The sequence below is a fragment of the Salmo salar genome, chromosome ssa14, assembly GCF_905237065.1.
Source record: "Salmo salar chromosome ssa14, Ssal_v3.1, whole genome shotgun sequence".
Classification (NCBI taxonomy): Eukaryota; Metazoa; Chordata; class Actinopteri; order Salmoniformes; family Salmonidae; genus Salmo; species Salmo salar.
In genome coordinates, this window is record NC_059455.1 from 57,918,117 (window position 1) to 57,943,779 (window position 25,663).

Genomic DNA, 25,663 nt, shown 5'->3' on the forward strand with positions numbered 1-25,663 from the left:
AAACCCCTTATGCTCCTCCTCTTTCAAAGTCAGTGAGATCTTTTTTTATTCTAGCCACGGTAGCCAAAATAATGGACAACTGGGCACTTTTATGCATGAGCTTTAAGCATGATGGGATGTTAATTGCTTAATTAACTTAGGAAGCACCTGCTTTCGATATACTTGGCATCCCTCGTTTACGCAAGTGCTTCTATTATTTTGGCAGTTACCTGTAGGTTTATCAAAAACTATACGAACTGTGGCCCAGAGAACATAAACAAGGACAAGGAGAGTTCCCAAAGCCCATCCATCCATCCATTGCAGGTAAATTCAAGTAAAATACGTTGTTTTTTATTTTTTAATTTTTTTAAGTAAAAATATGTCGTCCAAGTTTCCCTGGGGAAGGCGGGGCGGTTGGCATGGTGATAACGAGTAATGACGCCGGTCTAGCTCGCTCTGGCAGTTTCAAGCAAGTGACAACAAATGAAAGTCGCGTAAATTGGACTGAAAGAAAAGACATACAGCTTGCTAAAAGCATATGTCGCTAGATAGCAAGGGAAATATTATTCTGGTTCGTTTAGGAGGCTGTAAGGAAATGTTCATTTGACTAACGTTCGACTGTAACAACAGTAGCTATAGTATAGTTACAGTCAACGACTGTGAATTTTAGCTTGCTAACGTTACCTGCCTACTGTACTTACTTACTAGCTAGCTAAGTTACATCACCTTGAGGATGAAAAAGAGGGTTGAGAAAGTCGTGAAAGTCGTGAAAGAGAAGGCAGCTGGTAACGTTGAGGATGAGTTTTCGAAAATTGCTGGTAAGATGAAGGAAGCTGAAGGAATTCAGTCCCAGCCTTGCCTGACAAGTCCAGTATCTAATGACAAATGTTATTTACGTAGACCGTGGTGCAGATGCAGAAGTTTGGCTTATTTTGTCATATTTCGGTTGTTAAATAGCTGAGCACTTCGCTGTTCTTTGTCCTTTTCTCTGGCGTTTAGGACTAAATATACAGGAAAAGTGTCCAGTTCAGAGGATAGGTAAGATTTGAACCAGTAACATTATCTGGGCAGAGGAAGAGAAGATAAATATCACGAGTAGGCATATTCTTCCTCCTCTGCCCAGATATACCTCAGTTGCCCAGATACTGGTTCAGGTAAGATTTTACTATTTTGGCAAATATATAGTACTGTACCTAACATTTTGTTAGTTGCTGCAGATTGAACTTCCTGTTTTTAATAACCTCAGTACAGTGACATATTATTGCAAAACTTAATGGGTAGTCATAATGACAGATGGAATCACTGGATGTCATTCTGTGGTTTGATCCTCTCTCTAAAAGATGATTATCAGTGCTCTGGCAGTCTGGAGATGGACTTCCCTGAGCTGTGTTCTCTTCTGGGCATGAAGGAGATCCCTGCTGTAACCCCACGACCCCCAGCCTCTGTCACTCCTACCACAGAGAGAGGCAACATGGGTAAATGACAGTCCACTAGCCATTCACATCAACCACCAAACTGTGGTGCTAAGCCTCATGTCTTACTTGTTTCTCTATTGCTAGGCCCAGGGTTTTTTCTAGATCAAAAAGGGGCTTAGGTATTGGACGTGGCAGGGGGCGTGACAATGGGCGTGGTCGACCTGTTGCTTTTTTAAGCCAATTTCCTGCATTTCCAAAAAATTATCCATGAAGCTGAGAGAAATGTTTACAGTTTTAAAGCAAATTTACACACATTCTGCCATGGAGCTGAGATTATTTTTTTTGCAGTTTTAAAGCAAATTTCCAGTCAATTCTATGCATTTTGCCATGGCTAATGCTGTGTACTTTTGCTCAAACATAAGAACAAAATCAGTACTGCTAAATTAATTGGTTTTGGAATTTTTAATTATATCTGTCTAGCTTTTATTTTGGTGATTTTGTTCTCAAAGATTATGTAATAAAAATATATTGGCCCATTTATATTTTCTACATACTTTATATATTTTATTTACGGTATACATTTTGTGTGTGTCTCTGTGTGCACACATTTCACTACACATTATTCCCAAGCTCTCTCATCGTCACTCAGGCTGTGTCCCAAATAGCACCCTATTCCCTATAGTGTACTACTATTGATCTGTGCCAATAAGTGTACTATAAAGGGAATAGGGTGCCATTTGGGACTCAATCTCACTTTTTATTATTGCTGTTTATCATTTACATACTTGTGGCCTCAGAGGAGAGCCAATCCCAGATGGGTGCTGGTATAGCGACCACAACGTGGTGCCCTAAACCACGCCTCCAAGTGGAGCTGGAGAGTGAGGACCCTCACAGTATTAAGGAGGTCAGGGTGTGTGGTGAGAGCATAACTGAACTAAACATAATCCTTCACTGTCTGAACAACAGTAGAATACTCCTAAAGTAAAAAAATGTAGTGTAGTGATAGTAAACAACATGCAGACAAAATCATTTAAAGATGTTATGAGTTGTTTTAAAACAATACTGCTTTCTCTCAAGAGACACTGACATTGACATTTGAACAGTACCACTTCTCTTACATATGCACCTCTTACACAGTGGACAATATAAATAGTACCATGTAGTGCCATTCTATGAACATAATTTGTAGTGGCAAACAAGCGGTGTCAGAGCCATTGTTTCTGTCACTTCATAGGGTGGAAGGTGGATGAGCTGATGGCTCGAGTGCTTAACAAGACACTTCCAGCCCTAAGCAACCTACAGAATCTGCAGTGAGTACTGTATTTAGATTGAGATGTGTCTTCCTGTACTTCATGATATACAGTATTTGCCCAAGGCAAAGCTAAGCGCTATTGGGCATGTTTGGCATGTTTTTTTCCCCCCAGCTTATGTCCTTTTCCTAGGAGAAAATGAGAAAAATATCCCACATGTATTGTTACTTGGTTGTTAGTGTAATGTTTTGGGTATAGGCATTGCTCTTGCAATATTATCTTTTGTGTTGCAGTCTGTGGCGTGCTGGTCTGACGGGGCGAACTCTGACCTCCTTGAAGAATACAATATCTCTCTGCTCAAACCTAAGGTGATTGGATGATTCATCATATACAGTGCCTTCAGAAAGTATTCATCATACCCCTTGACTTATTCCACATTTTGTGTTACAGCCTGAATTCAAAATGTATTACATTTATTATGTTCTCACTTGTCTACATACAATACCCCATAATGACAAAGTGAAAACATGTTTTGAGAAATATTAGCAAATTTATTGAATATGAAATACAGAAATATCTCATTAACATAAGTATTCACACCCCTGAGCCAATACTTTATAGAAGCACCTTTGGCAGTGATTACAGCTGTGAGTCTTTCTGGGTAAGTCTCTAAGAGGTTTCCACACCTGGATTGCAACATTTGCCCATTTAGTCTTTTCAAAATTCTTCAAGCTCTGTCAAATTGGTTGTTGATCATTGCTAGACAACCATTTTCAGGCCTTGCCATAGATCTTCAAGTAGATTTAAGTCAAAATTTTAACTCAGCCACTCAGGAACATTCAATGTCATCTTGGTAAGCAACTCCAGTGTAGATTTGGTCTTGTGTTTTAGGCTATTGTCCTGCTGAAAGGTGAATTATTCTCCCAGTTCTGGTGGAAAGCAGACTGAACCAGGTTTTTCTCTAGGATTTGCCTAGTTTCTTTTTTTTATTCTGAAAAACTCCCCAGTCCTTACCGATTACAAGCGTAACCATAACATAATGCAGTCACCACTATGATTGAAAATATGGAGAGCGGTACTCAGTAATGTGTTGTATTAGATTTGCCCCAAACATAATCAGGACAAAAAGTGAATTGCTTTGCCACATTTTTTTGCAGTATTTTAGTGCCTTGTTGCAAACAGGATGCATGTTTTGGAATATTTTTACTCTGTGCAGGCTTCCTTCTTTTCCCTCTATCAATTAGGTTAGTATTGTGGAGTAACTACAATGTTGTTGACCCATCCTCAGTTTTCTCCTATCACAGCCATTAAACTTTGTAACTGATTTTTAAAGTCACCATTGGCCTCATGCTGAAATGCCTGAGCATTTTACTTCCTCTCTGAGTGAGGAAGGATGCTTGTATCTTTGTAGTGACTGGGTGTATTGATGTACCATCCAAAGTGTAAGTAATAACTTCACCATGCTGAAATGGATATTCAATGTCTACTTTTTTACATTTTTATCCATCTACCGAGGCATTGGAAAACCTCCCTGGTCTTTCTGGATGAATCGGTTAGAAATTCACTGCTCGACTGAAGGACCTTACACAAAATTGTATGTGTGGGATACAGAAATGAGGTAGTCATTAAAATACACTATTATTGCACAAAGTCCATGCAACTTATTGTGGGACTTTTTAAGCAATTTTTTTACTACTGAAATTATTTAGGCTTGCCATAACAAAGGGCTTGAATACTTATTGACTCAAGTCATTTCAGTTTTAAATGTTTAATTCATTTGTAAAAATTTCAATAAACATAATTCCACTTTGACATTATGGGGTATTGTGTGTAGGCCAGTGACAAAAAAATATATTTATTTAATCCATATTAAATTCAGGCTGTAAAGCGGAAAAATTCAAAGGGTGTGAATACTTTCTGAAGGCACCGTACCTATTCTCTTTGAATGTGCTTCACTAACTGTGTCATGGAGATATGCAGAGCATAATGAAAGAATATCTGGGCCCATATGAATCAAGCGTCTCAGAGTAGAACTCATTTAGGATCAGTTTTACCTTTTAGATTACAATGATAAGATTACATGGACAGTAGGGACCTGATCTTCAGGCAGCGCACCTACTCTGAGTCGCTTGATACAGTCGGCCCCTGAACTTCTCATGTTCTCTGTCTCTCGGTTAGGACTGTGGTTTTGGAGGGAAACCCACTACCAGAGCAGAGTTATCACCTCCTTATATCTGAAGACAGTATGTGAGTCCCTGTTATTTTTTTCTTTTTTTTCTTTACATTTTTTTCAATCATGCTTACAAACACATTTCAATAATGATGTATCACTGCAATACAGGCTTACTCACGTATCACTGCGTAATAACCGGATTGGCGAGGTGGGAGCTCGCCTGATTGGCTCAGCCCTCGCTACAGCCCAGGCTGCCAACAATAATCTTCTGTCACTCAATCTGGCCTTCAATTCCATTGGTGATGCGGGCGCTGCTCATTTAGCACAGGTACTCTGGATGAGAGCATCTGCTATATTAGTCAAATGTAAAAAAATGTACCCCACAATTGTAGAAATGTGTTTTCCACATTTACCAGCCTTGAAGAATGATACGTGGCAGATATTTGTTGTTGTATCAACTTCTTTCTCCCCTATTTTTGCTACCAGGGTTTGCGTCTGAATCGCTCTTTGCTGTGTCTCTCTCTGGCCAATAATCATATTGGAGACACAGGAGCCTCTCGTCTGGCAGAGGTGGGTACTTAACCTCTCTGGGCTAGGTGGCACCAAATCGTCCCACCTACGTAACAGCCAGTGTAAACCCGTGGTGCGTTATTCAAATTCCTCAAATGCTAAAACTTCAATTTTTCAAACATATGACTATTTTACACCATTTTAAAGACAAGACTCTCATTAATCTAACCACACTGTCCGATTTCAAAAAGGCTTTACAACGAAAGCAAAACATTAGATTATGTCAGCAGAGTACCCAGCCAGAAATAATCAGACACCCATTTTTCAAGCTAGCATATAATGTCACAAAAACCCAGAAAACAGCTAAATGCAGCACTAACCTTTGATGATCTTCATCAGATGACACACCTAGGACATTATGTTATACAATACATGCATGTTTTGTTCAATCAAGTTCATATTTATATCAAAAACCAGCTTTTTACATTAGCATGTGACGTTCAGAACTAGCATACCCCCCGCAAACCTCCGGTGAATTTACTAAATTACTCACGATAAACGTTCACAAAAAGCATAACAATTATTTTAAGAATTATAGATACAGACCTCCTCTATGCACTCGATATGTCCGATTTTAAAATAGCTTTTTGGTGAAAGCACATTTTGCAATATTCTAAGTACATAGCCCAGGCATCACGGCTAGCTATTTAGACACCCACCAAGTTTAGCCCTGACCAAACTCCGATTTACTATTACAAAAGTTTGATTACCTTTGATGTTCTTCGTCAGAATGCACTCCCAGGACTGCTACTTCAATAACAAATGTTGGTTTGGTCCAAAATAATCCATCGTTATATCCAAATAGCGGCGTTTTGTTCGTGCGTTCAAGACACTATCCGAAGTGTAAATAAGGGTCACGAGCATGGCGCAATTCGTGACAAAAAAATTCTAAATATCCCATTACCGTACTTCGAAGCATGTCAACCGCTGTTTAAAATCCATTTTTATGCCATTTTTCTCGTAAAAAAGCGATAATATTCCGACCGGGAATCTGCATTTAGGTAAACAGAGGAAAGAAAATAAAGCATTCGGTCGACTCGGGCACGCGCCTAAGCCCACAGTACTCTGACCAGCCACTATCCAAACGCGATAAAGTGTTTCAGCCAGAGCCTGCCTCGATATCCTTCAGCTTTTTCCCGGGCTCTGAGAGCCTATGGGAGCCGTAGGAAGTGTCACGTTATTGCAAAGATCCTCAGTCTTCAATAAAAAGAGCCAAGATAAAACACACCTTGTCAGACAGGCCACTTCCTGCATGGAATCTTCTCAGGTTTTGGCCTGCCATGAGTTCTGTTATACTCACAGACACCATTCAAACAGTTTTAGAAACTTTGGAGTGTTTTCTATCCAAAGCCAATAATTATATGCATATTCTAGTTACTGGGCAGGAGTAGTAACCAGAATAAATCGGGTACGTTTTTTATCCAGCCGTGTCAATACTGCCCCCTAGCCCTAACAGGTTAACCGCTTAAAAATAAACTAAGAGTTTTCAAAGGGTGTATAACAAATTGCACTCCATTCCTTAAATAGTGCATTCCCTATGGGCCTGGTTTGAAGTAGTGTTATACATGTGGAATAGGGTGCCATTTGGGATCTAAGTTTAAAAAAAAAAAAAAAAAAGTTTTTATTTTTTGTGTATCTTTACCCTCCCAGTGATTCTCTCTCTCTTTCTGTGTTGGTTCCTTAGGTGCTGGGTCCCTTTTCTCTGACCCATGATGAGGTTGTTGAGAGGAGGAGGCTGCTGCTCAGAAGAGACCAGTCGGTGAGAGAGGACAGCACACCTACACACTACTTTTTTTAAATTAATTTTTTTAGGACTGGGGCAGTCCCACTCCTTTTTATACATTTTTGTTTTCATATTTTTTTAATTAGATAGAACAATAAAATACTGACAGGAAAGGTAGGAGGAGAGAGTGCTAGAAAAGCAGTGTGCCGGATTTAAACCCACGCTCTCACTGGGATATGTATTCTGGAGGCAGCGGCTTAGACCGCTAGACCATCCCATGCCACAAACACACCTACACACTTCTATAGAAGAATAACACACCAATAGCTACACACTAACTCAAACTAAACAAAAGCACACTAATCTGATCTCTCTGTCTTCCCAGCCCTCTCATGCTGACTCAAAGTGTGAACGACCTCTCTCCATCCCCAGCAGCTCCTCACTGGAGCGCAACGTCAGCAAAGGAGCCAAGGTTGCCTCCAAGAAAAAGGTACCTATCAGAACTCGTGGCTAGTTTCCCAGACACTGTCCTGGACGAAGGCATGGTCTAGGAAAGGGGTTCCCAAACCTTTTGTGCTCGTGACCCTATTACAAATCCGTCTGACAGTACTTCAATCTTAAACGATTATGGTTTGAAGTGACTGAATTGCATCAGAAAGGTATTGGGATGTTCAGATCATCAGGCAAAAATTGGATATGATCTTCTATGTAGAAAAGAACGCCATCATTGTTTTGAATTTGGTGCCTGGTCCTGTTCACTGTTCTAATGAGACCCTGTGTGGCTTGTGAGCATTGTAGAGGGAAACAGACGATACAAACGTGTTCCTGAGAGTCTTAGGTCGGTTTCCCCTGCGGAGACGATGAATGCATCAAGCAATGGTTGTGTGCCTAAGGCTGTTGCAATGACCGTATTACCACCACACCGGCAGTCATGAAGGCAGTCAAATTCCACATGACCGTTTAGTCACGGTAATTAGGCTTCTCCAGGCACTGATGCTGCTGCTGGTCATTAGTGACTTCCACAGCCCTATGCGTCCCACATCATCGACTGTGCCGTCGGGCACCAGATTGCTATAACATGACGTGGTCAACTGATACGTAAAATAGCTATCCGGGCGTTTTAAGATCTGGCATGCGTCAGCAACGTCAGAGCAGGGGCAGACGACCTTGGCTTTCGGGAATGGGGTCCTAATACAGGTAACTGCAAAAATAAAGGAAATGCTTTACTAAATGAGGGATACAAAGTACACTGCTCAAAAAAATAAAGGGAACACTTAAACAACACAATGTAACTCCAAGTCAATCACGCTTCTGTGAAATCAAACTGTCCACTTAGGAAGCAACACTGATTGACAATAAATGTCACATGCTGTTGTGCAAATGGAATAGACAACAGGTGGAAATTATAGGCAATTAGCAAGACACCCCCAATAAAGGAGTGGTTCTGCAGGTGGTGACCACAGACCACTTCTCAGTTCCTATGCTTCCTGGCTGATGTTTTGGTCACTTTTGAATGCTGGCGGTGCTTTCACTCTAGTGGTAGCATGAGACGGAGTCTACAACTCACAAGTGGCTCAGGTAGTGCAGCTCATCCAGGATGGCACATCAATGCGAGCTGTGGCAAGAAGATTTGCTGTGTCTGTCAGCGTAGTGTCCAGAGCATAGAGGCGCTACCAGGAGACAGGCCAGTACATCAGGAGACGTGGAGGAGGCCGTAGGAGGGCAACAACCCAGCAGCAGGACCGCTACCTCCGCCTTTGTGCAAGGAGGAGCAGGAGGAGCACTGCTAGAGCCCTGCAAAATGACCTCCAGCAGGCCACAAATGTGCATGTGTCTGCTCAAACGGTCAGAAACAGACTCCATGAGGGTGGTATGAGGGCCCGACGTCCACAGGTGGGGGTTGTGCTTACAGCCCAACACCGTGCAGGACGTTTGGCATTTGCCAGAGAACACCAAGATTGGCAAATTCGCCACTGGCGCCCTGTGCTCTTCACAGATGAAAGCAGGTTCACACTGAGCACATGTGACAGACGTGACAGAGTCTGGAGACGCCGTGGAGAACGTTCTGCTGCCTGCAACATCCTCCAGCATGACCGGTTTGGCGGTGGGTCAGTCATGGTGTGGGGTGGCATTTCTTTGGGGGGCCGCACAGCCCTCCATGTGCTCGCCAGAGGTAGCCTGACTGCCATTAGGTACCGAGATGAGATCCTCAGACCCCTTGTGAGACCATATGCTGGTGCGGTTGGCCCTGGGTTCCTCCTAATGCAAGACAATGCTAGACCTCATGTGGCTGGAGTGTGTCAGCAGTTCCTGCAAGAGAAAGGCATTGATGCTATGGACTGGCCCGCCCGTTCCCCAGACCTGAATCCAATTGAGCACATCTGGGACATCATGTCTCGCTCCATCCACCAACGCTACGTTGCACCACAGACTGTCCAGGAGTTGGCGGATGCTTTAGTCCAGGTCTTGGAGAAGATCCCTCAGGAGACCATCCGCCACCTCATCAGGAGCATGCCCAGGTGTTGTAGGGAGGTCACACAGGCACGTGGAGGCCACCACACTACTGAGCCTCATTTTGACTTGTTTTAAAGGACATTACATCAAAGGTTTTCCACTTTAATTTTGAGTGTGACTCCAAATCCAGACCTCCATGGGTTGATAAATTGGATTTCCATTGATTATTTGTGTGATTTTGTTGTCAGCACATTCAACTATGTGAAGGAAAAAGTATTTAATAAGATTATTTCATTCATTCAGATCTAGGATGTGTTATTTTAGTGTTCCCTTTCTTTTTTTGAGCAGTGTATATTGAAAGCAGGTGCTTCCACGTGTGGTTCCTGAGTTAATTAAGCAATTAACATCCCACCATGCTTAGGGCCATGTATGAAAATACCCAGTTGCCCATTATTTTGGCTACCATGACTAGAAGAAGAGATCTGTGACTTTTTAAAGAGGGGTCTCAATGGAGCATAGGGCGTAAAAGTGTGTCAGTCACTCGATCTCAACCCAATTGGGAGATTCTGGAGTGGCGCCTGAGACTGCGTTTTCCACCACATCAACAAAACACAAAATTATCGAATTCTTCGTGGAAGAATGGTGTCGCATCCCTCCATTAGAGTTCCAGACACTTGTAGAATCTATGCCAAGGCACATTGAAGCTGTTCTGGTTCATGTTGGCCCCACACATACTGAGACACTTTATGTTGGTGTTTAGTTTATTTCGGCAGTCATCTGCAGCATATAGCTTCAAAAGTTAGAGCCACATTGGAAGGAAGGAAGGAAGGAAGGAAGGAAGGAAGGAAGGAAGGAAGGAAGGAAGGAAGGAAGGAGAATTTAAGTGGTGTACAGTGTATTCAGACCCCTTCACTTTTTCCACATTTTGTTACGTTACAGCCTTATTCTAAAATTGATTACATTATTTATTTTCCTCAATCTACACACAATAACCCATAATGACAAAGCGAAGACAGGTTTTTAGAAATGTTTGCAAATGTATAAAAAAACAGATACCTTATTTACATAAGTATTCAGACCCTTTGCTATGAGACTTGAAATTGAGCTCAGGCACATCCTGTTTCCATTGATCATCCTTGAGCTGTTTCTATAACTTGATTGGAGTCCACCTGTGGTAAAGTCAATTGATTGGACATGTTTTGGAAAGGCACACGCCTGTCTGTCTATATAAGGTCCCACAGTTTGACAGTGCATGTCAGTGCAAAAACCAAGCCATGAGGTCGAATTGCCCGTAGAGCTCTGAGACAGGATTGTGTCGAGGCACAGATCTGGGGAAGGGTACCAAAAAATATCTGCAGCATTGAAGGTCCACAAGAACATCATTCTTAAATGGAAGAGTCTGGAACCACCAAGACTCTTCCTAGAGCTGGCCGCCCAGCCAAACTGAGCAATCGAGGGAGAAGGGCCTAGGTCAGGGAGATGACCAAGATCACAATGGTCACTCTGACAGAGCTCCAGAGGTCCTCTGTGGAGATGGGAGAACCTTCCAGAAGGACAACCATCTCTGCAGCACTCCACCAAATCAGGCCTTTATGGTAGAGTGGCCAGACTGAAGCCACTCCTCAGTAAAAGGCACATGACAGCCCGCATGGAGTTTGCCAAAAGGCACCTAAAGGACTCTGACCATGAGAAACAACATTCTTTGGTCTGATGAAACCAAGATTGACCTCTTTGGCCTGAATGCCAAGCGTTACGTCTGGAGGAAACCTGGCACCATCCCTACGGTGAAGAATGGTGGTGGCAGCATCAATGCTGTGGGGATGTTCTTGAGGGGCAGGGACTGGGAGACTAGTCAGGATCGAGGGAATGATGAACAGAGCATAGTGCAGAGAGCTCTTTGATGAAAACCTGCTTAGGACCTCAGACTGGGGCGAAAGTTCACCTTCCAACAGGACAACGACCCTAAGCACACAGCCAAGACAACGCAGGAGTGGCTTCGGGACAAGTCTCCGAATGTCCTTGAGTGGCCCAGCCAGAGCCCAGACTTGAACCCGATCGAACATCTCTGGAGAGACCTGAAAATAGCTGTGCAGTGTCGCTCCCCATTCAACCTGACAGAGCTTGAGAGGATCTGCAGAAAAGAATGGAGAAACTCCCCAAATACAGGTGTGCCAAGCTTGTGGTGTCATACCCAAGAAGACTCAAGGATGTAATCACTGCCAAAGGTGCTTCAACAAAGTACTGAGTAAAGGGTGCGAATACTTATGTAAATGTGTTATTTCAAGGTTTTTATACATTTGCAACCATTTCTAAAAACCTGTTTTTGCTTTGTCATTATGGGGTATTGTGTGTAGATTGAGGAGCAGAAAAAAAAAGATTTAATACATTTTAGAATAAGGCTGTAACGTAACAAAATGTGGAAAAATCCAGGGGTCTGAATACTTTCCGAATCCACAAGGCGCATTTGTAAATGAGACCTAGGTCTCAATATGTCTTCACTGTTAAAATAAAGGTAATTTTTTTTTATTTTTTTTAAATCAGACGACCCCACCGTTGGTCCCGACCCCAAGTTTGGGAAATGCTGTTCGAGACTTTGGCTTAATCTGTGTCAGGGAAACCGCACATACAGTATGATCTATTTTATAAACACACAGAAAAAAAGGTTCCTTCATATTCAGATTAATCCCTTGATTATTTTAATTTTTTTAGGACACAGCCAAAAAGGATGAGAAGCCAGCAGCAAACCAGACTGGAGGGGTAGCAGGAAAGAAAGAGGAACCAAAGTTGGCCAGAAAAGGTAAAGCATTGTCATAAAGCCTTATGATAACCATAATATTTCTCTCTGTTCTATACCTTAGTTTTTCTTGTTTTCTTTTTCAGCCTCTGACACCAAGTTGCCCCGGGGTAAAGGGGGAAAGTCAGGGGTTAAAGAGAAGCGCCCATCTGTGTTGGATCAAGAGGTACCAACAGAGACTCAGGTTAAATGCATTGTATCCCTTTGGAAATATGTACATTGTGGACAGCTCATGTCCCTCTGTGTCTTTCTGCAGGAGAAGGCCAATGCTACACAGAATAAGGTGTGTTTGTTTGGGTGTGTGTGTGTGTGTGTGTGTGCATATTGCAGTTTGTCTCACAGATGACACCATATTAGTGTTTCTTTTCAAAGAGAAAAAGCTGACTGTGAAATGCACGATGTTTGGATTTGGTGGATATACAGTGCATTCGGAAAGTATTCAGACCCCTTGACTTTTTCCACATTTTGTTACGTTACAGCCTTATTCTAAAATGTATTAAATCGTTTTTTTTCTGCTCCTCAATCTACACACAATACCCGATAATGACAAAGCAAAAACAGGTTTTTAAAAAACTGAAATATCACAATTTACATATGTTTTCAGACCCTTTACTCAGTACTTTGTTGAAGCACCTTTTGCAGAGATTACAGCCTCGAGTCTTCTTGGGTATGACGCTACAAGCTTGGCACACCTGTATTTTGGGAGTTTCTCCCATTCTTCTCTGAAAATCCTCTCAAGCTCTGTCAGGTTGGATGGGGAGTGTCGCTGCATAGCTATTTTCAGGTCTCTCCAGAGATGTTCAAGTCCGGGCTCTGGCTGGGCCGCTCAAGGACAGAGTTGGGTTGTCTTGGCTGTTTGCTTAAGGTCGTTGTCCTGTTGGAATGTGAACCTTCGTCCAGGTCTGAATTCCTGAGCGCTCTGGAGCAGGTTTTCATCAAGGATCTCTGTACGTTGCTCCTTTCATCTTTCCCTCGATCCCGACTACTCTCCCAATCCCTGCTGCTGAAAAACATCCCCACAGCATGATGCTGCCACCACCATGCTTCGCCGTAGGGATGGTGCCAGGTTTCCTCCAGACGTGACGCTTGGCATTCAGGCCAAAGAGTTCAATCTTGGTTTCATCAGACCAGAGAATCTTGTTTCTTTACTGACTTTGTCCCCATGGGGAAATTTTGTTGCAGTGTCATGTACACAACAAAACAAATTGACAATACAACTTTCATAAGTTACATACCATTAAAAAGAGACTAGCCTGCTGGCCTTACTCTGTGGATAGGAACATTAGCCCAAGCTATTTAGGAGGGATATCACACCTGGCACAAATTATTGTCTAGTTCTGTTTTTCCTGCCGAGGGGTGCCCTATACCTGCACCCAAAGGGGAGTAGTTCAAAGTCCGGGTACAGGGGGTGGCTTGGGTCTAAAATTATTTTGTGAGCCTTGCGGAGGGCCCTGACCTTAAAGTTCTCATCCAGGCTTGTCTGTTGAACTCCAAGTACCTTGCTTGCTGTGGTGATAATCCTCTCAGCATATTTCTCTGGCTGACAGTAGAATTGCCAAACCAACAAACGATACAAAATGTGAAAACTCAATGAAAGATTTGTAAAACAGAGTCAGTATAGTACAATTAACATTAAGAGGCCAGCTTTTTGAGCAAGTACAGTCTCTGTTGACTCTTTTTGTAGATCAGTTTCTCATGGTCAGAGTCCTTTAGGATCCTTTTGGCAAACTCCAAGCGGGCTGTCATGTTCCTTTTACAGAGGAGTGGCTTCTGTCTGGCTCTCTACCCTAAAGGCCTGATTGGTGGATTGCTGCAGAGATGGTTGTCCTTCTGAAAGGTTCTCCCAGCTCTAGGAAGAGTTATTGAGGACCTACAATGCTGCAGAAATATATTGGTTCCCTTACCCAGATCTGTGCTTCGACTCAATCCTGTCTGAGCTCTACGGACAATTCATTTGACCTCATGGCTTGGTTTTTGCTCTGACATGCACTGTGAACTGTGGGACCTTTATATAGACAGGTGTGTGCCTTTCCAAATCATGTCCAATCAATTGAATTTACCACAGGTGGACTCCAATCAAGTTGTAGAAACATCTCAAGGATTATCAATGGAAACAGAATGCACCTGAGCTTAATTTTGAGTCTCATAGCAAAGGGTCTGAATACTTATGTAAATAAGGTATTTCTGTTTTTTAATTTCAATAAATTAGCTAAAATGTCTTAACCTGTTTTTGCTTTGTCATTATGGGGTACTGTGTATAGATTGAGGGCGGGAAATAATATTTAATAGATTTTAGAATAAGGCTGTAATGTAACGAAATGTGGAAAAAGTGAAGGGGTCTAAATACTTTCCAAATGCACTGTATGATGTACATAAAACTAACAACTGTTAAAGCATTGTTACCACTGTGTGTCCAATCAAACTCCATCAATATTTTGATACTGGGTTGCATCCCTTTTGCCCTGGTCAAAAGTAGCACACTATAAAAGGAATAGGGTGCAATATGGGACACAACTCAGATTTTTCATCCCGTTTCCCTCCACCAGTCAGCAGAGTTGGTTGAGACAGTGAGCCCCCTTCTGGAGCCGGGAGTGCAACACACTGGAGGCCGAGTAATTCTGCCTGGGAACACAGCCCTCACCTCCCTCAACCTAGCAGGTCAGACTCCGCACCAATTCCCAGAGACACATTACTTGGACTTGAGTTTGACTCGAGTCACAAATTTGATGACTTCAGACTCAACTTGATAGAAAATAAATAACTTGCGACTTGATTTGGACTTTGAGCCTCAAGACGCAGAACTTGACTTGAAATGATCTGGCCAGGTTTTTGTAATGTTTTGTCACTCTGTGGCACAAAGTCTCCGTGGATTACTCTCCACGCAGCCAGAGACAGTAGCCGCAGCATTGCCCTTGCAAAAAAAACGTGCAACAGATTGGCTAGAGAAACGCACACTTGTCACTGATTGGATCAGCAAATTATCAACACAGGTCGGGAGAGCTAGTGAACAGATTACTGATTTGATGTACAGCAATAGGATCGGGTGCAGCGCAAATGTCAAAATGTAAGGAGACAAGATTGCCATAATAAATAAATATTCAACTCTAAAAATTGTCTTTCCACTTGTTCTCTCCAAACTCCTGCCAGTGGAGTGTGCTTTGTTCTCTTGTTGAAATGTTTGCTGTTGCTTTCACACGTTTAAATGCATATGTGGTAAATCTATACTGAACAAAAATATAAATGCAACATGTAACAATTTCAAACATTTTAGAGTTACAGTTCATATAAGGAAATTAGTCAATTGAAATAAATTCATTAGGCCCTAATCTATGGATTTCGCATGACTGGGAATACAGATATGGATCTGTTGGTCACAGATACCTTAAAAAAAATGTAGGGCATGGATCAGAAAACCAGTCAGTATCTGGTGTGAGATGTCGCAGCACGAAACATCTCCTTCGCATAGAGTTGATTTTGGCCTGTGGAATGATGTCCCACTCTTCAATTGCTGTGAGAAGCATCCCAAACATGCTTAATTGGTGCCATGTCTGGTGAGTATGCAGGCCATGGAAGAACTGGGACCATTTCAGCTTCCAGGAATTGTGTACAGATCTTTGCGACATGGGGATGTGCATTATCATGCAGAAACATGAGGTGATGGCGGCAGATGGCACGACAATAGACTTTAAGATCTCGTCACAGTATCTTTATGCATTCAAATTATCATCGATAAAATACAATTGTGTTTGTTGTCTGTGGCTTATGCCTGCCCATACCATAACCCCACCATGGGGCACTCTGTTCACAACGTTGACATCAGCAAACCGCTCGTCCACACGACGCCGTACACGCTGTCTGCCATCTTCCCAGTACAGTTGAAACCGGGATTCATCCATGAAGAGTACACTTCTCCAGTGGCCATCGAAAGTGAGCATTTGCCCACTGAAGTCGGTTACGACGTCGAAATGCAGTCAAGTCAAGACCTTGGTGAGGATGACTAGCACGCAGATGAGCTTCCCTGAGATAATTTGACAGTTTGTGCAGAAATCCTTTGGTTGTGCAAACCCAGTTTCATCAGCTGGATGGGTGGCTGGTCTCAGAAGCCGGTTGTGGAGGTCCTGGGCTGGCGTGGTTAAACGTGGTCTGAGGTGTGAGGCCGGTTGGACATACTGCCAAATTCTCTAAAACGACAATTGAGGCGGCTTATGGTAGCGAAATTAACATTAATTTCTCTGACAACAGCTCTGTTGGACATGCCTGCAGTCAGCATGCCAATTGCACGCTCCCTCAAAACTGGACACATTGTGACATTGGGTTGTGTGACAACCTTCACATTTTAGGGTGGACTTTTATTGTCCCCAGCACAAGGTACACCTGTGTAATGTTCATGCTATTTAATCAGCATCAATCAATGTTCCAAGATGGCGTAGTAGTGCAGACGTGTTTTGTTCGTCCTCTCGTGTACTTTTGTATTTTGTCCTTTTTTGTATACATTTCAATTTTAAATCTCTTTTCCATTTTAAATCAATTATACCTTCCGGTAACCTGCATCACCCAATGGGATACGGAACCACTATAATTTTTAGACCTTATAGCCAGAACCACCTAGCCATCAGAAGCTAACCAGCTAATTAGCTACAAGCTATTTAGTCATTGTGTTACGCACGCCTCTAGAAAGAGGGAACGCAACACCCTGCTACAACTTAACTCTTCGTGTTGTGAAAAAGGTAGGGAAGTGTAGGTGTGAGCAAGGATGACAAATAGGCAGAGAATACCGTTAACAGGGAATTTATTCCTTCACGCGGTAAGGTTGGGGAAAAGGGGCTGGACGGAACCAAAGCAAAGAAACTAAATATCAAAGCCCCCTCTCCTACCTTACCTGCCTACCCACTACTTACCTAACTAGCACCACCTGGTGCACTAACCAAAATACAGGGGATGGTCCGCCCAGGTCTTTCCTAGTGTGTATAGACAAATTACTACGGGTATATGTATGCCCGCGGGCCTCTTGCCTAAGCACTCCCTAGGTGCCTTCCCCTTCCCCCCTGGGAACAAATGAAACAGAATTACACAAATGATTTCACAACAAACTGAGAAAACAACTAACTCAGGACATTAAAGAAGCTCTCTCTCTCTGAGCAACAAACTAACACAGAACATAATAAGGTTTCTCAGCAACAACTAAGTACATACCAAATGCTCTTTCTGAGAAACAACCAACACATATCCTTCTGCCATCAACCTCCTCTCTCAGCAAATATCTCCCTGCAATCATCTCTCCCTTTCTGAGCAACAGAACTGGGGCTTATATAGCTTCAGAAGAAGTTAGTAATTGGAGACAGCTGCGTCCTGACGAGGGGGCGGGGTAAGCTCTCCAATCATCAATGTTGATTGACCAATCAGCTGCTCGTAGAGAATTTCAGGAATCCATTTCCTGAAATACATACATGATAATACACAAACCACAACACAGAAACTGGGGAACGTAACACATTGTTAGCCACTGCTAGTGGCCTTTACCTTCTGCACAGATACCAGCCCTTTTTTTTTTGCCTGGATAATACTTGCCAGCCTACCAGTATCGGACTGTTTCTCCACTAGAACGCTGGATTCCTGCTGTAAACCCTGGACCATTACTCCTGATCTTCACAGCTAGCTAGCTGCCACTGAGTGACCCAGTACCGAAGCTAGGCCTGAGCCAGCCTACTCCCGGCCTATTCAGTTGTTCCCCCGGACTCCACCCAAACACAGCTAGAATCCACTACTCCACCGGATCCTTGCCGTAAGCTCTGGACCTTGGCACCGGATCACCGCTGCTACCGAGTGGCTATAGTGGCTAATGCCCCTTGCCCGAAGCTAGCACCAGTTAGCCGTGAGCCAGGCGCATCTCCCGGCTAGCAAACTATATTACTACAACTACAATGCCTCTTTCGCCATCTGGCTTGGATCCTTTGTCGACACGGTGCCCCGCCGCACCACCACGACTGGTCTGCCGACGAATACTCCATCCGCTGTGCCTTCAACCGACCTCCGTCGGACATCGGAGGACGCTTCTACTAGCCCCGGGCTGCTAACTTTAAACGCTGTGTTGCTAGCGTAGTAGCGACTACTCTGCGGCTTCCCTGTTCCATCTATTGCTGTCCCCTGGACCCTATGATCACTTGGCTACATAGCTGATGCCTGCTGGACTGTTCATTAATCACGGTACTCCATTCTGGTTATTTTTGTTTATCTGTCGGCCCCAGCCGCGAACTCAGGCTCTGTGTGTAGTTAACTGCCCATTCATTGCCATTTTACCTGTTGTTTCAGCTGATTAGCTGTTGTCTTACCCGTTGTTGTCTTAACTAGCTCTCCCAATCAACACCTGTGATTGCTTTATGCCTCGCTTTATGTCTCTCTCAAATGTCAATATTCCTTGTATACTGTTGTTTAGGTTAGTTATCATTGTTTTAGTTTACAATGGAGCCCCTAGTTCCACTCATCATACCTCTGATACCTCCTTTGTCCCACCTCCCACACATGTGGTGACCTCACCCATTATAACCAGCATGTCCAGAGACACAACCTCTCTTATCATCACTCAGTGCCTGGGCTTACCTCCGCTGTACCCGCACCCCACCATACTCCTGTCTGCATATTATGCCCTGAATCTATTCTACCACGCCCAGAAATCTGCTCCTTTTATTCTTTGTCCTCAACGCTCTAGACGACCAGTTTTGATAGCTTTTAGTCGTACCCTCATCCTATTCCTCCTCTGTTCCTCGGGTGATGTGGAGGTAAACCCAGGCCCTGCGTGTCCCCATACACCATCATTTGTTGACTTCTGTGATCGAAAAAGCCTTGGTTTCATGCATGTTAACATCAGAAGCCTCCCTAAGTTTGTTTTACTCACTGCTTTAGCACACTCCGCCAACCCTGATGTCCTTGCCGTGTCTGAATCCTGGCTTAGGAAGGCCACCAAAAATTCTGAGATTTCCATACCCAACTACAACATTTTCCGTCAAGATAGAACTGCCAAAGGGGGAGGAGTTGCAATCTACTGCAGAGATAACCTGCAGAGTTATGTCATACTTTCCAGGTCTATATCCAAACAATTCGAACTTCTAATTTTAAAAATGAATCACTCCAGAAATAAGTCTCTCACTGTTGCCGCCTGTTATCGACCCCCCCCGCTCCCAGCTGTGCCCAGCACACCATATGTGAATTGATCGCCCCCGTCCATCTAGCTTCAGAGTTTGTTCTGTTAGGTGACCTAAACTGCTTAACACCCCGGCAGTCCTACAATCTAAGCTAGATGCCCTCAATCTGACACAAATCATCAAGGAACCCACCAAGTACAGCCCTAAATCAGTAAACATGGGCACCATCATAGACATTATCCTGACCAACTTGCCCTCCAAATACACCTCTGCTGTTTTCAATCAGGATCTCAGCGATCACTGCCTCATTGCCTGTATCCGCGGTCAAACGACCACCCCTCATGACTGTCAAACGCTCCCTAAAACACTTCTGCGAGCTGGCCTTTCTAATCGACCTGGCCCGGGTATCCTGGAAGGATATTGACCTCATCCCGTCAGTCGAGGATGCCTGGTCGTTCTTTAAAAGTAATTTCCTCACCATCTTAGATAAGCATGCCCCTTTCAAAAAATGCAGAACTTGGTTCACTCCAGACCTGACTGCCCTTGACCAGCACAAAAACATCCTGTGGCGGACTGCAATAGCATCGAATAGTCCCCGCGATATGCAACTATTCAGGGAAGTCAGGAACCAATACACGCAGTCAGTCAGGAAAGCAAAGGCTAGCTTTTTCAAGCAGAAATTTGCATCCTGTAGCTCTAACTCCAAAACGTTTTGAGACACTAAAGTCCATGGAGAACAAGAGCACCTCCTCCCAGCTGCCCACTGCACTGAGGCTAGGTAACACGGTCACCACCGATAAATCCATGATAATCTAAAATTTCAATAAGCATTTCTCTACGGCTGGCCATGCCTTCCTCCTGGCTACTCCAACCCCGGCCAACAGCTCCCCCCCCCCCCGCAGCTACTCGCCCGAGCCTCCCCAGCTTCTCCTTCACCCAAATCCAGATAGCAGATGTTCTGAAAGAGCTGCAAAACCTGGACCCGTACAAATCAGCTGGGCTAGACAATCTGGACCCTCTCTTTCTAAAACTATCCGCCGCCATTGTTGCAACTCCTATTACCAGCCTGTTCAACCTCTCTTTCGTATCATCCAAGATCCCTAAAGATTGGAAAGCTGCCGCGGTCATCCCCCTCTTCAAAGGGGGTGACACTCTAGACCCAAACTGCTATAGACATATCTATCCTGCCTCTCAAGTCTTCGAAAGCCAAGTTAATAAACAGATCACTGACCATTTCGAATCCCACCGTACCTTCTCCGCTGTGCAATCCGGTTTCCGAGCCGGTCACGGGTGCACCTCAGCCACGCTCAAGGTACTAAACGATATCATAACCGCCATCGATAAGACAGTACTATGCAGCCGTCTTCATCGACCTGGCCAAGGCTTTCGACTCTTGTCAATCACTGTATTCTTATCAGCAGACTCAAAAGCCTTGGTTTCTCTAATGAATGCCTCGCCTGGTTCACCAACTACTTTGCAGACAGAGTTCAGTGTGTCAAATCGGAGGGCCAGTTGTCCGGACCTCTGGCAGTCTCTATGGGGGTACCACTGGGTTAAATTCTCGGGCCGACTCTTTTCTCTGTATACATCAATGATGTCGCTCTTGCTGCGGGTGATTCCCTGATCCACCTCTACGCAGACGACACCATTCTGTATACTTCTGGCCCTTCCTTGGACACTGCTAACTAACCTCCAAACAAGCTTCAATGCCATTCAACACTCCTTCCGTGGCCTCCAACTGCTCTTAAACGCTAGTAAAACCAAATGCATGCTTTTCAACCGTTCGCTACCCGCCCGCCCGACTAGCATCACCACCCTGGACGGTTCTGACCTAGAATATGTGGACAACTATAAATACCTAGGTGTCTGGCTAGACTGTAAACTCTCCCTCCAATCCAAAATCAAATCTAGAATCAGCTTTCTATTTCGCAACAAAGCCTCCTTCACTCACACCGCCAAACTTACCCAAGTAAAACTGACTATCCTACCGATCCTGAACTTCGGCGATGTCATCTACAAAATAGATTCCAATACTCTACTCAGCAAACTGGATGCAGTCTATCACAGTACCATCCGTTTTGTTACCAAATCACCTTATACCACCCACCACTGCGACCTGTATGCTCTAGTCGCCAGACCCACTGGCTCCAGGTCATCTATAAGTCTATGCTAGGTAAAGCTCTGCCTTATCTCAGTTCACTGGTCACGATAACAACACCCACCCGTAGCACACGTTCCAGCAGGTATATCTCACTGATCATCCCCAAAGCCAACACCTCATTTGGCCGCCTTTCCTTCCAGTTCTCTGCTGCCAGTGACTGGAACGAATTGCAAAAATCGCTGAAGCTGGAGACTTATATTTCCCTCACCAACTTTAAACATCAGCTATCTGAGCAGCTAACCGATCGATGCAGCTGTACATAGTCCATCTGTAAATAGCCCACCCAATCTACCTACCTCCTCCCCATACTGTTTTTATTTACTTTTCTGCTCTTTTGTACACCAGTATCTCTACTTGCACATCATCTGCTCATTTATCACTCGTGTTAATCTGCTAAATTGTAATTCTTCGCAACTATGGCCTATTTATTACCTACCTCCTCATGCGTTTTGCACACATTGTATATAGACTTTCTTTTTTTCTACTGTGTCATTGGCTTGTTTATTCCATGTGTAACTCTGTGTTCTTGTCTGTGTCACACTGCTTTGCTTTATCTTGGCCAGGTCGCAGTTGTAAATGAGAACTTGTTCTCAACTAGCCTACCTGGTTAAATAAAGGTGAAATGAAATACATTTTTTTTTAAATCAGCTTGATACGTCACACCTGTCAGGTGGATGGATTATCTTGGCAAAGGAGGAATGCTTACTAACAGTGATGTAAACACATTTGAGCACCAAATTTGCGTATGGAACATTTCGGTATCTTTTATTTAATCTCATGAAACATGGAACCAACACTTAACATGTTGCGTTTTTATATTTTTGTTCAGTGTATATATTCCATCTAATCCTAAAATAATTGCTAGCGTTTCATCATTCCATCTCTGTACTGTTTATTGCAACACTTAGACATTTCTGTTTCATGTTTGATAGATACGTTTTCGTGTACAATTTCTTACCTTCTGAGTGGGCACGATGTTTATTGCGAACTTTCATGTGCACACGACTCATGAAGTAGAAGTTCTGTTAATTTAATTAAATATATGGTATCATGTGTTTGTCGGTGCTCCATGTGTTTGTGTCAACAGCAAACATTTCAACAAGAGAACAAAGTGCTCTCCAATGGTGAAAGCGCCATATCGTACAAAATATACAAGTAGATTGACCAAATATACATGGGCAATAGCCCAAAAGAAATAGCCTCTGTATCAGACACTGTGGTTGTGTGTAATAGGAGTGTGCGCACCTCAGTGTGTCGGTAGCGGTGCGTGGGTAAAATCACTGGGGAAGCCAAGCCAGAATTTGCAATTTTTTGCAATTATCACCATTTCAACATCATCAAATCAACTGTGCTTAGTTTAATACAGTGACAACTAAAATATTCCCAAAACTACTTAGTCCAATCAACGTAAGTTAAATATCATGTGGCTGTCCGTGGTACGTGTGTGTGTCCGCTTGCGTGCATAAGTAGGAAAAACATGTGGACTCACCCTACTTGTAGAGAAATGCCAATGCCATCCTCCTCTCTTTCATGGTGCCGAAACAGTCTGTGACTCTGTCATACAGTACATGCTTTTAGTTTTTGTTGGCCTAGGCTACCTGGCTAAAATGCTTGCTCGCTAGCCTAACTTCCTATATTGGCAACAATTAGCCAGCAAGCTAACATTAGCCTTCTACATCTAGCTACATATTGAACTTCCATCCTCTCAGGCCAGATGAAGAATGTATGAATTCATGGTTGGATCAGAATGACTGTTATAATCATTGGCCAGTACAGAGAATTAAGTCCAAATCCATATCTCCATCCATGGCTTATTTAGGAAAGGGAACATTTAGCTAGCTAGCCAACGGAGGACAACAACACAACTAGATGCAACAATTCATTTGTTTTCAAAATGTGCTGCAGACTAATGAAAACAGCTGTCTGTAGCCTCAATAAATAAAGATGTGTAATGACTGGTTCAACTACAAGTCAAGTAAAATAAAATCTAGACTCGACTTCACTTGCTCTTAGAATGCAGGACTTGGACTTGACTCGACTAGAGACTCAAACCTTGTGACTCTAATAATAGTGACTTGGTCCCACCTCTGCCACTTTCACAACACAGTCTGCGTTCATAATTACACCCTACTACTTTTGACCAGAGCCCAATGGGTACATTTGACCAAAGCCCTATGGGTCCTGGTCAAAAGTAAAGCACTTTATAGGGAATAGGATGCCATTTGGGACATACTAACAACATCCTCAGTGAAGGTAGCTTTCATCACATGGGAATAACTGCTGTAGTTGTAACATTAGAAGATTTTTTTTGTTGCAATTATGTGATGTTGAAGTGAGGATGCTTTTTTTTTTACAATGACTTGAATCGTCTTTGCATTGGGATGTAATAGCTATGCTGATTTCTCCTTCCTGTAGGCAACATGCTTTCAGAGCAGTCGCTGCTCCTCTTCCTGTCCTCAGTGGGGGCGCAGACTGAAGGGGGAGGTCTGCTTCGTCTCTGTCTCAATGTGAGTCTTGTCTTTTCAAGCTCTTCTGTGTGTGTGTGTGGTGCATTGATCTGCTTTTTTTGTGTGTTTTGTTGCGGGTTCAAAAGCTTGAAGATTCATATAATTAAACAACTTAATTACTCCTGTTGTCGGTGTCTTTAACACTGAATGTGACCCCAGTCCACTTCTCTTTTTTTTTTCCTACAGAGAAACCGCTTCCCTCCAGACTGTGATTCCTTCCTCAAGATAAAAGAACTGATGTCACTCAGGGATCCTCTCAACAAAACGGCCTCTGCTCAAGTAGATGAACGGGGCAGGCAGCATAAACTATAGATAGCAGAGTAAAAATCTTAACTCCCCTACCCAATTTGTTAAAGTGAGTACCAGAAGCAATTTGTGCTATCATTCCACACCTTGCCACTCCTTGTTTGGCATATGACAAGAACTGGCATGATAGCAGGTCTGGTACCCAGGCTACCAATTTGTATCTCAATTTGAATTACAAATTGAAGTTTGTCCTGCTATTGCCCCATCAATTATATTTCCACGTGTCACTTCTCTACTCTAGTCCAATCAATAAACAAAAACACTGACATGAAATACTACACACCTCCACAACTGTTCACTTCATAAGAGGTGAAATCTTTAATTCTGAAAATAAACAGTCGTAGGAATCAGGATGCAGTCATGGATCCTTGTGTGCACATTGGATGCATTGTAGTTTATGAATTCCATTCAAATGTCTTTGTATATCAGCAAGCTCCTGATTTAGTTAAAACATTTACGATACCAAGCCAAACAAAGCACAAAAATAGCGATCTGTTTTACATACTTTTTAGTTGTCACTTGAAAGGTGCCAGCACGCACCAGGATGAGAAAACTAGTCTCTACTGGTGAATGCATTTCAAGAAACATTTGTGAAGGCTCATTGGACAACATTTATTTCATGCCTCTGTTAGCTGCTAGTTAAACTTTAAATGAGCTGCAATGGATGGGATGGGGACATCCTTTGTACTCCTGCCAGTCTTTTACACTCTCCGCACCTGTTTGATGTGTCAATGTTCAGCTCCATCCAGCGTGACACACAGGCAAACAATGTAAAAAAAAAAACACGTGAATTGTTGCGTCATTAAATTGGGGTTATGATGACAGTATTGTGTTACCGTGACGTTGCGCTTTTTAAACTGTATAAAAAGGTGCTGAAACGACGTTAAGGTCATTCAAACCCATTAGCTCCCTTTTGATAGCAGTAATACTCCACAATTGGCTAGTCAGGAGTTTATCAAAGCATCAGCAGCTTCAATACAAAAGTTGGTAGTTGATTATTTGGCCAGCATATTGTCTGAAACCAGAGGAAGATGATCAGCCTCTTCCACCTCTACCCAAGTCTGCTTGGGGGGAGAATGTTGAGTGGAGACCGGCATTTTGCTATTTTCCCCATGTGCGAAGAGGTTGCCTTAACATGCTTGCTTCACGTGCGCGAGCGTTGCAAAATAAATGTACACATGTTATTCAATCA

The 25,663-nt window shown here is 43.2% G+C and overlaps 1 protein-coding gene across 6 annotated transcripts; it reads left to right on the forward strand.

The window, feature by feature from the left end:
* Positions 1-25,663, forward strand: lrrc71 (leucine rich repeat containing 71). Of its 6 annotated transcripts, none has more exons than XM_045694612.1 (17): positions 1-303; positions 979-1,133; positions 1,320-1,454; positions 2,192-2,311; positions 2,629-2,704; positions 2,938-3,012; positions 4,823-4,891; positions 4,986-5,145; positions 5,304-5,387; positions 7,072-7,146; positions 7,496-7,600; positions 12,274-12,361; positions 12,445-12,524; positions 12,615-12,641; positions 14,905-15,016; positions 24,074-24,165; positions 24,352-25,663. In XM_045694612.1, the coding sequence occupies exons 3-17, from the start codon at positions 1,349-1,351 to the stop codon at positions 24,475-24,477; spliced, it is 1,395 nt and encodes a 464-aa protein (XP_045550568.1). In that variant the 5' UTR covers positions 1-303; positions 979-1,133; positions 1,320-1,348; the 3' UTR covers positions 24,478-25,663. The 6 variants fall into 6 exon arrangements, with proteins under 6 accessions (XP_045550568.1, XP_013997563.2, XP_045550567.1 ...); XM_014142084.2 differs by lacking the exon at positions 1-303 and adding an exon at positions 386-797 and having other exon boundaries at positions 979-1,017; XM_014142088.2 differs by lacking the exon at positions 979-1,133.